Source organism: Nothobranchius furzeri, chromosome 13, assembly GCF_043380555.1.
Source record: "Nothobranchius furzeri strain GRZ-AD chromosome 13, NfurGRZ-RIMD1, whole genome shotgun sequence".
Classification (NCBI taxonomy): domain Eukaryota; kingdom Metazoa; phylum Chordata; class Actinopteri; order Cyprinodontiformes; family Nothobranchiidae; genus Nothobranchius; species Nothobranchius furzeri.
In genome coordinates this window covers 33,460,366-33,471,335 of record NC_091753.1, presented here as the reverse complement: position 1 = coordinate 33,471,335, position 10,970 = coordinate 33,460,366, and the positions used below count along the sequence as shown (strand labels likewise).

The 10,970-nt window shown below is 43.7% G+C and overlaps 2 protein-coding genes across 3 annotated transcripts in view; both read right to left on the bottom strand.

Moving 5' to 3' along the window:
• The window catches only part of mmp28 (matrix metallopeptidase 28), a 17,770-nt gene extending 14,746 nt beyond the window's left edge, over window positions 1-3,024 (bottom strand). Inside the window, exons 1-3 of the mRNA XM_015951740.3 lie at window positions 2,746-3,024; window positions 1,682-1,758; window positions 1,139-1,326 (exon numbers count right to left, since the gene is read on the bottom strand). Coding sequence (XP_015807226.1) covers window positions 1,139-1,326; window positions 1,682-1,758; window positions 2,746-2,886 — 406 coding nt within the window. The 5' untranslated portion in view covers window positions 2,887-3,024. The remainder of the gene's footprint in view (window positions 1-1,138; window positions 1,327-1,681; window positions 1,759-2,745) is intronic.
• A 392-nt stretch (window positions 3,025-3,416) lies between these two features.
• taf15 (TAF15 RNA polymerase II, TATA box binding protein (TBP)-associated factor) lies at window positions 3,417-10,842 on the bottom strand. Of its 2 annotated transcripts, XM_015951742.3 has the most exons (16): window positions 10,686-10,842; window positions 10,015-10,042; window positions 9,855-9,903; window positions 9,704-9,782; window positions 9,539-9,596; window positions 9,147-9,430; window positions 8,895-9,054; window positions 5,711-5,745; window positions 5,155-5,187; window positions 4,954-5,063; window positions 4,733-4,862; window positions 4,567-4,659; window positions 4,386-4,467; window positions 4,217-4,305; window positions 3,966-4,107; window positions 3,417-3,544 (listed from the first exon to the last, which is right to left on the bottom strand). In XM_015951742.3, exons 1-16 carry the CDS (start codon window positions 10,693-10,695, stop codon window positions 3,505-3,507), a joined length of 1,422 nt encoding a protein of 473 aa, XP_015807228.1. In that variant the 5' UTR covers window positions 10,696-10,842; the 3' UTR covers window positions 3,417-3,504. The 2 variants fall into 2 exon arrangements, with proteins under 2 accessions (XP_015807228.1, XP_015807229.1); XM_015951743.3 differs by lacking the exon at window positions 5,711-5,745.
• Window positions 10,843-10,970: the final 128 nt, after the last annotated feature.

The window sequence follows — 10,970 nt, the reverse complement described above, 5'->3', positions numbered from 1 at the left end:
AGTTGGATTATTTAACCAGATGTGTGGATAAATGAGGACACATTCAGTTTCTACCCCGAAGGTGAGAAAAAGGGAGCTGCTCTGCTTTGCGTCACCGTGCTGTTGGTTACATGAAACATGCCAGAGACTCAAATAATGACAAAAAGCTGCCTTTTTTCCCACTGAAACAGGAGATGAACTCAATAGAGGAGCAGTCCTTCTGGAAGTTCTCTACCTATTCAGACAGAAAAACACCAGGCCTCTGACAGCCGGTGGATGAGTTCACCAGAGGGAACGTGTCAGGTACCGACATGAAGAGGCAGCAGCAAACATCAGCCACCTCTGCACTGACTGCATTCCCCGAACATTTGCCAGCGTCGGCCGTGACGTGAAGGAATGTAGAGGCTTCGCACTTCACGAGGCTGGAGGCAAGAGCAGGCGGGGATGAAGGAGGAGAATGTTTCCTCCTGGTGCTGTCACCTGGTGATCATCACTTACGCACATATAGAGGTAATTTAAAAAAAAATTAAATGACTTCCTGCAGCTTCACAAGAAACAGGAATATTCCAAAGATTTCTCTGTTAAAAAGTCACACCCTTTAGTAATTTTCTCAAAATCTGTGAATACTTTGGCAGAGTTCAGCTACACTTTTAATTAAAGCGAACAGCAGAAAATTGTTGTAATCAATCATTTACTCCAGGAAGAGAGAGAGAGAGAGAGAGAGAGAGAGAGAGAGAGACCACACAATCCAAGTGACAGCCACTGACAGCACAGTGGGAATGTGGAAATATTTAGAGGATTAGTGCAAAAAAGAGCAACAACAACACGATAACCACAGTTAGAGGTGGAGGTGGACCAGATGGTGAATGCTGCCATTTATGGGAACATTCTGATGACTTAAATCACTGCATGAACTTAAACACCAGCAACAGAGCTGAAGATCTTTAAAAGGCCTTCAGAATTTCTCAGCTCAGGGGAGAGGGTGAGCAGCACTGTTTCCATAACAAGCCCAGGTGCTGCACAGAACGTAAATAAAAGTGATGTGTAATTTAAAAAGCGATCCTTGTGGATTTAACGCCACGAAGAGGAGTGAAATACCAACGTAATGCAAGATTTTTACTTCTTAGAATCTCCTGGTGCTTCTGACTAGGAGTGATACCTTGTGCATCGGAGCGCCTCCTGCGGCGCTGCGGTCTTCTCCTTCCAGTAAAGATGAGATTTACTCTCTGTCCCCAGTTCTTTTGGCTCCCCTCATCCGACACGCCACAGCGGGGCTCAGCCATCTGCAGCAAGGTGGCGCTGTCCAGTTCCCCTGTGATGGGTAGACGGGACAGCCACTGGAACTCTCTGCAGAGAGGCAGAAATTATGTTTATGCTTTTTATAAAAGGATATACATACATTTTAAAAAATACAATCTGACATGGAAACCAGTGGTAAAGGATTGAGCTTTCCAGGTCCCAGTTTATGGGGCAATCAGAAGATGGGACATTCCTGGGTGGTTCAGACAGGGTTCAGGAGATGTTTCCAGAGCAGAGTCTAGGGTGTGTTTTACAGCTCGTATTGGCGCTCAGCCCTGAGGCTTGTCCCACACTGAGCCCACCACAACCCTCCCGCTGGATGAACGCCCAGAACACAATCAGAACCTCTGATTCAGCAGGACCAATAAAGAGGCACTGCTTGGTAACATCAGGGCTCACTCACCTGATGGCCGAGTGTATCTCAACAGAATTGTGGATCTGGTGCTCATGATGGAGGTACCCATACTTCTCCAGGAAATCCTGCAATAGTTATACATTAATTTATTTTCTGCATCCAAAAGTCTTGAGGGTACAATCAGGTGGACCACACACACAGCCCTGAGGTGTCCCTAACATCCGTAGCTGTTATTTAAAAAGGAATTTCCCATAAACGTGAGCACCAAGAGCAGCTCTGAAGTGTCGCAGGAATGAGACAAGGTAAAGACAACAGATGGTACACGTGGTAATTTTATATGCTTTATGTGTTTGTGGCAGGTTTCCTGTTCAGACAGCTGCAGCCACAACAATGATTACAGATGTGGGGATGTTCAGGTGGAAAATTAAATCAGTGACATGACAGATGGGAGCAGGACAAAAATGTTCCATCACCTCATTAAAGATGCTGAAAATGATGAAGAGTAAACATGTCTGACGTGGTGCAGCTCCTACAGTGATAATGTGAAAATACACACAGACTTAAATACATCACTAAAATGACTCAGAGATGGCTAAAGTAAAAATTTCTACAAATTAACAAGTTAGACCCTTTAACATTATGGTCAATAATTGTCTTTCTGTCCTCAGCTTTCTTTGCTCCATGATCAGTGTGCTACACACCCTTATCCCCAACAGCACTGACACAATTCCCCCTATAAACAGCAGCTAATTACAGGACACACCTTGGTTTAACCTTTCCCTTTGGCCATCTCTTGAGTATGCGTCATTTTCGTCCAGCTGTTTCAATATTTTTTCAAAAAACGTATTTGCCCGATTTTATTATTTTAGTCTACTTCGAGTTTTTTCAGTGCTTGTTGGTTTGTCTGACAAAGGCGGGATTACTTCAGTCTTTATATTCTGACGCATTAACTAATTTAGATTATTACGTACTTTAAACCCCCAAAATTACAAATGCTTTTAAATTAGACACATTTAATTTTATGGGATAAATGTAGTTTAACAAGTATCTTCTCCTCTGGGATGAACGCCTACATTTATCCACTAAACTGTGACACTTCAGTGTGAACCCACCTGCGGGTCCACGACCAGCGGCGATCCCCGGGCCGGGACGGCGGCCAGCACCACCGTCACAGCCACGACCCAGAGCCTCATCTTCCGCCCGGAGGTCGGCGGCTCACCACGGGGTGAACACACCGTGAGAACACCGCGCATTTCTGCTCAGCTGCCGCTCCGGTCCTCATGGTTAAACATCCCGGCTGTCAGCAGCAGGAAGCACACTGCCGACTCCTCTTCATCCCGGTCAGGACTGACGGAGCTTATCCAGGAGACCGGGACAGGAGGAGGAGGCCAGCACCGCCCTCTTTGAGCTCCAAGGCAAAAATACCAGCAGCTTTCTATTTAATGTTCCTCCTTTCTGCTTCAGATCACAAAGTCCTTTTTTTAATGTTACTGTTGTCAACATCTGAACAAGTTCTCATTCATGACAACGTTTTGGAAGAAAAACTCGTGGAGAATAAGTAAAATGTTTTATTTCACTCATACAAAAACAATGGTTCAAAAGTCTACCTGAAACCATATGCATCTAGTCTCAGAAAAATAAAAATGTACAGAAAAATAAACGCCACATGCAGACAGTGCCCACCGTCCCCAAAGACTCTTCACATCAACTCCATAACCGCTCACTTACAGATGAAAAGTAACACTCAGAATGGACAGGCTACAAAAACAGAAAAGTCACATTTCACACATCTCTCTCTTCCCTAGCAACCCCCCCCCCCCCCCCCCCAATGGCAAACTAGAGGGCCGGAATGGTTTGTCTTCGCGTGGTGTCTAGTATGGCCGATCTCTTCTGTCATCCCGACGGTCACCTCTGAGGAGAAAGTACAAAAAATTTTATGGGCTGTAATTTATGAAGGACCACTGACTTCTGACGTTGAGCAGTCAGACTAATGAAGGTTAAACGTGTCAACTTAGCATTTCTTAGAGGACAATGTCCCACCTCCCTGTGGAGGATGGTGTTTAACACCAGACATTACATCATTTTCTGAGACAGAAGGAGCTTTAAAACTTAAAGCTAATTTAGATGAAAATACATTTACAATTAAGAAAAGTATCGTTCTAAGGCTTACATATTGTGTAGAACAGACAGTGCATGTATTGAAATAAGATGGTTCACATTTTTTCTCAACCCAACAGTGCCCCCTTCTGGCCAAGTAACTAACTACATTTGAAGAAATGGTGGGGAATAAAGTTATTTCTTCTTCAAATTAAAAGTAAAATTTATAACGCACCTTCCACCCATTTTGTAGCCACCCCCAAATCCTCCACCTCGGTCACCACCTCCAAAGCCACCACGGTCTCCACCACGGAACCCTCCGCGGCCCCTGAAGCCACCGCCTCGGTCTCCTCCAAAGCCACCTCTGCCTCCGCGATCTGCAAACAATTCAATCAGTAAGGGGGTCAGAAGCTGCATCAGAATTAAAGTCATGCACAAACTGGATTCAAGTGTAGAAGAAGAAATAACTAAAACCAAAGCACTCACCTCCACCTCCAAAACCACCATCATCTGGTTTGGGCGCTCCACACTTGTTGCACTCCTGTCGACGTGCAAAGTTCATGTTGCCACAAGAGCTGAGAAAATTAGGATTACAAATCTAGTTAGACAACAAAAATATCAAGATCTGAAAATTAAGGAAGAATGAATGTCCAACCTGTTTGGACAAGGCCAGTCTCCTCCTTTAACATCAAAGTTGGGTCCTCCCCCACCACCACCACCGCCACGACCCCTGAAACCTGAAACCAACCAAACTACTGATGAAAAGCAAGGAAAAAACACCAGAACTAAACGTTTTTATGTGACATCAGGTCATGGACAACCAGATCTGTACGCACCTCCTCGTCCCCCTCTGAAACCTCCTCTCTGTGTGAACTCTGCTCTACGGGTGGCAAATGAGACTTTGATTGGCTTGCCATTGAATTCCTTTCCTGAAATAAAAAACCAGCAAATTAAAAACAAAGATCATTTAAGAGGAAGTGGGGGAAACGCTGATGTCTTTACCATCAAACCAGTCAATAGCCGCCTTGGCAGAGGGAGGGTCATCAAACGAGACTGTAGCTTCTCCCTTTGGCCGGCCTGTGGCCTTGTCAGAGTAGATATTAATCATTGGTTGGCCGGTCTTCTTGTTGACCTAAAAACAAACAAACAAGCAAACAAAAAAAAAGTCAACATTAATAATGCTTCCCTCTTTTCCCCCTTAGCTCAAACTGGTTGTATCGTACCTTGATTATACCAATTTGTTTAAAGTAGTCTCCAACTTCCTGGACTGTGGCCTCTTCTCCAAGCCCCTGAACAAAAATAGTGTTGTTGTCCGAGTTGTCCTGCTCTCCACCTGTGGACAATAACAGAGACGCTGTTAGGGCTGACCTAACACTGATCGGTTACACCAAATATAAATCAGGTGTGCTCAGTGATCGTCCCACCTGAGTCATCCCGTGAGCCGTAGTCTCGAGAGCCTGAGTAACAGAGAAGAGGATAGAAGGAAACATTTATCAAAAAGACGTTCTTAAGGCTTTTAATAGTTACACACAATAAGTCAACCTCAGCCCTACCAATGTTTAACTTTAATAAAAGTCCATGTTTACAGGTTTTGTACCGTTGCAACACATACCAATACCTTGCAACATGATCAGAAATGCTCTTGTCCATTTTTGAGCTTTTACCAGAAATAAAAACCACCAAGATGTCTTTAAAGAAAGTTGTCCTTCCTTCGTCCTGGGATCACCTTTCACCACTTATCTCTTGTCCTCATGCAATAATACCATTATTTTACAACTCAACTCCAAGATCTTTACCATATCTGATGTCACTTATGAGAAGTAGCATTAGGAGGATTTCCTTGGGATTTTGGACAATGAAATGGTGGCATTCATTCATTCATTCATTGTTTTGTTTGTTTTTCCTTTAACCCACTGTTCTGCTAACTCAAGTTTTTTTTCCTCCTCCCCCACCGACACAGTTCTGATGCTCGTCACTTACCACCAAAATTTTTGTAGCCACCACGGTCACCACCTCTGCAGAGGAAAAATTGGAGATATGATGGCTTTTCTTTGTTCCAACTGAGAGCTCAAAGCTCCCCTACATCCACACCAGTATGCATTCCTGCCAGGGTGTGCGACTATGGTGGAAATGTCTCACACGAGGAATGAGTTAGTCTTTTGCATTACAGATCAATAAACAAGATGACTAGGAAGTTCTGACTGAACATTCAGGCAGACGAGTGAAGACAGTCATGTGTCAGTTTAGACACCACTTAAAATTTGGTCTTTTTTAGACAGCCAGATTGGATGCAAAAATCTGAAAAACAGTTTAATTTGATTTCAATCACTGAGCCAAATTAGTGTAAAGAGGAGCAGCGACCAGTGAGCAATCTTCCACAGATTGCTTTTAAGATCCTTTAACCGAGGTCCAAGTTTTAGTTCATTCACTCTGAACACCTGTAGTATAAAATGTAGATCCATGTTAGGACAGTAAACATGCTCACCATAATTAAATACACAATAACTGAATGAATATTAGAGAATGTGAAGTGGCTAAAGAACACATTTGTCCTGTAAAACGAAGGAGCCTTTCAGATTTGACATTTAATTACCTTTAAGTTAAACTCCAGAAATAAACAACTGCTCCTTGGTAAAAGGACTTTTACCGTAAATCCTCTAATACAGACCCGGGCCTGTACTTGACTCAAGCTCACCAAGCTCCAGGCCTTTATTGGAAGGAGGACCAGAATTAGAGGCAGGCCTCAGTTTCTATTTGAGCAAAATGAACTAATGGTTCACTGGAGTTTTTGACAAAATTGCGCCCACATTTTCAAAGTTAAACACATTTCTTTTAACAACGGTAGTTTCTGCTTCAGCCCTCTCCCCCCTCCCCCTGCGCAGCCGCCGCAAACTCACTGATGGGCCTGCAGCCTCTCGGAGTTCCTGCTGCTCTAAACATTAGAATAATTATTTCATTTTCTGTTCCTCACTTCTGATTACCTTCAATGGTGTCTGTTTGTTGCAACCACCAGGTACAAAAACTAACTTGTTTTTATTTGACTATTTTTCTGTCCTGCCTGTTTATCATCTTCCTGCATCTCCTCTCAATCCTAAAGAAAAACTGCTACCTGGCTTCATATATATTCACCTTATGAGTTACCTTTGAACTGCAGTTCTAAAAGATCTACCGACCGCAAAAACAGCGGAGTGCTCCCGGCCGCATCAGTTAGGTGCGTCACCGAGGACAAAACAGGTGATGCGCCCCAATCCATGGCAGCAAAACGCATCAGGCACAAATAAAAGAATAAAAGACAAAACATAAAAGGAAATGAGCCGATATGAACGATCGCGTGTTAAATTAGTTTTTGAGGTGGCGACACCTGATTTGATAATGTTACTGTGGCCGTGCTCAGGACGCAGATGTCTGGAGCGCGTCAACAATCAGAGCTTTGCATGCACAAGCTGGTTAAGGTTAAAATGGGGGTGAGGGGAAGGTTAAATTGCAAGAGGGTAAATGTCACAATTTGGTTAAATGTCCGTTTTACGGCGGGTGTCAGTACCGACGCTCTGGCACAGCGCGTTGCCTCCCGACGAGCAGGAGCTTGTCACCTGCTGACAGCAGGCTGCTGTCTTTTCTGTGGACTGCATCTTGCCAGTCATTATCACGTGACAGCGACTAGTCGATGACAGGCATAAAAAGTCACTATAGAGCGGTGAAGTCGACTAGTTCATACAACCCCTACTGCTCCCCAGAGTGTTCTGCAGCATAATCAGCACGTTCTCTTTGAACTTGATATCAAATGTTCGCCTCCTCTTCGTCTCCGCACGGTTAAAGTTACCCTAGCGGTCTATCAATGGCAAATCAAAAGTGAGACGGATGACACAACCGCCCCCCGTACTTGCTTACCACATTCCACCCGGCCACAATAAAAAAACGGCCATTATTCACCTCCGCCGACACCGGCCACAATATGATACCCGGCAGTTAATTAAATACAGGCTAATATTAGAGGATTTACGGTATGTTTCTGGTACCTTTAAGTCTTCCTTGAGTTTTAAGCGGATATTCTGTGTTATGGTGTCATCTCTTAAATGTAAACATAATAATTCAAATCAACATCACTGAACAAAAATATTTCAAATCAGGGGGCGTGTTTAGATTTTAAGGAGGTATTCACAAACTTTATGAACCACCAGCTGTGCTTCTCATTACCTGCTGCATCAGCAGCACCTTGTTTTAATGAAGCTGACTGCCCACTTTACCAGCAGGTGTTGCTGTCCACCACCACCCAATACCATTACGTAGGTCATTTGGTTAGAAGAAGCTTCTTCTGCAGGTCACAGGAGCAACATGGAAACTAGTTATGCAAAAGTTTCTATCACAGCGAGGCACAGCTCAACTCCATCAAGGGTTTTTGGGTTTGAACTCCAAGCACTCTTACCATCTCAGATAACGTTTCTACATCACAAACTACAGAAATCCAAAAGGGTTGACAAGAGGATGCAAACTTTAGAACCGCCTAAACACGATGCCCCACCACGTTGGCAAGTCCACGTACAACCGTAAGTTAGCCGTTTTAAAATCTTATGTAGAACTAAAAACCATATGTATTGTGTGTCTCCTTTGTGAATGCTGAATGCAGTGTAGAACAAATGGAGTTGAGCCATACCATGAAATGGTAGTGGTTGATCATCCTAAGACTTTCAACCTTCTAGTGTTGTGTGTACTTCCAAAACAAAAAGAATCAGAACTGTCAGTTGGACATAAAGTCCTGCTGCAAATCCAGGTGTCTGGTCTCCTTTTGTCCCAATGGGATCAGTGTCTGCTTCTTCAGTTTAAGACCCTCGTGACCTTTACGGAAACAAACAAGCTACCCAACCACTCCTATAACAACCAAAGATTTCCTCTGGACAGCAACGTGAATTAAAACTCAATTCTGATGTCAACCACACATCAGTGGATAATATTACCTTTGATTAGAAGTGAAAGCATTTTTACATTCAGCTTCAATGGAAAAATGAATGCATATTACCACAGCTTAGGGACCTGGAGCACAAAGCTGCTGAGTAGGAGGAAATCCATTCGTGAGGATTCTTTGTGTTTAACAGGCAGTGTGTTAAAAAGCAAACTGATATCTGAATATATAAATGTACCTTAGGGGTAGTGGCACTGTGCAACTTACCCCATACCAGGCGGTCCACCCCTGCTGCCACGGTCAAAGCCACTGCTGCGGTCGTAGCCGCCACGATCAAAGCTGCCGCGGCCACGCCCCCTGAAGCCACCTCCATCTGAACGGTCTGCATTGTCCCGTCCATAACGTCCACCCTGACCTCCACTTTCACCTGGTGCACAGGAACAGCAACAGTTATGAAAGAGAATTCAATTAACATTTTAATTTAAGTATGTCACTATGGTTGACAATGCTTTCAGATACCTTCACTCCATCTTCCATAGCCGCCGCTGCCGCCTCCTCCTCCTCCTCCTCCCTGTCCCTGGCCACCACCATATCCACCACTGCCCTGTCCACTGCCATAGGAGCTTTGCTGTCCATAACCACCACCTCCAGGAGCAGCACTGCCTCCTTGTCCCTGGCTAGCACCATATCCACCTCCAGCTTGTCCTCCGTAGGAGCTTTGCTGACCATAGCTTTCTCCTCCTGGTGCCTGGCCCCCATAAGAACCAGATCCTTGCTGCCCATAAGGCATTTTGTCACCGTACCTTAAAATGACAGTAACACAATTTCAATTAAGCATATAAATAAGACAAAAAACCTATTAAAATAAATGATCGCAAATATAAGTTGCGCAAAATGCAACATTAACTTACCCAGCTGTTTCCTGTCCGTAGCTACCATAACTCTGTTGCTGAGGCTGGCTATAACCATCTGTCACAACAAGCAATTGATGCAAAAATAATGAGTCAAGACGCTTCATCACAAGCACCTAATCCTTTAAAACAGCACACATGTATATACAGACATATAGATACTACCTTGAGCTCCACCTTGCTGACCATAAGCACCGTAGGTCTGTCCCCCATAAGGGCCACTCGTATTTCCTTGTCCATAAGCCTGTCATAAAAATAAATCAGATGTCAGTCATGCATGCTGTTTATAAAACAGATGTTTGGGGAAATGTCTCACCTGTCCCCCCTGCTGAGGTGCTCCTCCTCCGCCTCCATATGACCCATAGCTGCAAATGCAAAAACACAGATTTATACAACGTAAAAATAACATGATTAGTTTAAATTATAACATGTTTAAATGCTGTGTTTATATTAAACGCTTTGTCTGAATAATTTACCTTTGAGAGCCACCACCGTAGCCGGAATCTGAAATAAAAAGTGGGTTATATTAGAAAAAAAATCTAGACTTAACGAGCGATTTCTGCGTGTTAAACAGATGTTGGTGACCGAGTAACCAGAAAAAGGATCAAAAATAGGACAGTGAAGCGGGCCAGGCCCAGAAACAAACGAGCCAACCGCCAGGCGGATCACAACAAAATGGCGCTCGAATTAGCGCTGGTGCAGACTACCAACTGGAAACTAAAAATTGGTTATTGTGCCTAACCATGCAACGATAAACGTGGTTGGAATATACTGTAAATATATTTAATATTAAAATTAAGCTGCATTATAGTGTTTTTTTACGTCAGCAGGAGGAACAGCTTTGGTGGAAACAAAAGACACGTTCATATCTAGTTAGCTAAAACTCTGCAGAGGATGAGCATCCGCAACAAGGCCCTGAAATGTTACAGCTCACATTATATAAATGAATCACTATACGATCAAGAAACACTGCTATCTTGAATTAATCATATAGGATAATATCCTCATCTGATGCAGTCATCGTTAGCAAACGACCAAATACGTTCCATAATATAGACGGCCCCAGCGTTCAGGCCTAGCGCTTTGCGGCAATGTTCGACCTATTTATCATTCAACAAAACAATTGGACAAAAACATTGTAACTTACCCGTGGCCATTACGCTATGTCGTATACAACACACCAAAAATAATTTATTTTAGTTATCAAAGGAGATGGAAAACCACAGGCGGTGATACTTCTTAACAGAGAAAATCACGGTAACAGAACACGCGCTGCAGCTGCCGCACTTCCCTTTAGCAGCTCGGTTCTCTTCTTCTGTTTATGGAGCGGTAAAGTCAGCTATCGCCCCCTACCGGTAACAGGTGGTAATTTCGCAAAACTCACTTCAGAAACTTGTGCAAGACTGAACCGAAGTACATCCTAAATAGCTGG

Coding starts and splice junctions, on each gene's coding strand:
- taf15 (XM_015951742.3), bottom strand. Junction 9,904..10,014: donor TACGGTGGTGGCTCTCAAAG/GTAAATTATTCA, acceptor TTGCATTTGCAG/CTATGGGTCATATGGAGGCG. Junction 5,746..8,894: donor GGTGGACCGCCTGGTATGGG/GTAAGTTGCACA, acceptor TTTCCTCTGCAG/AGGTGGTGACCGTGGTGGCT.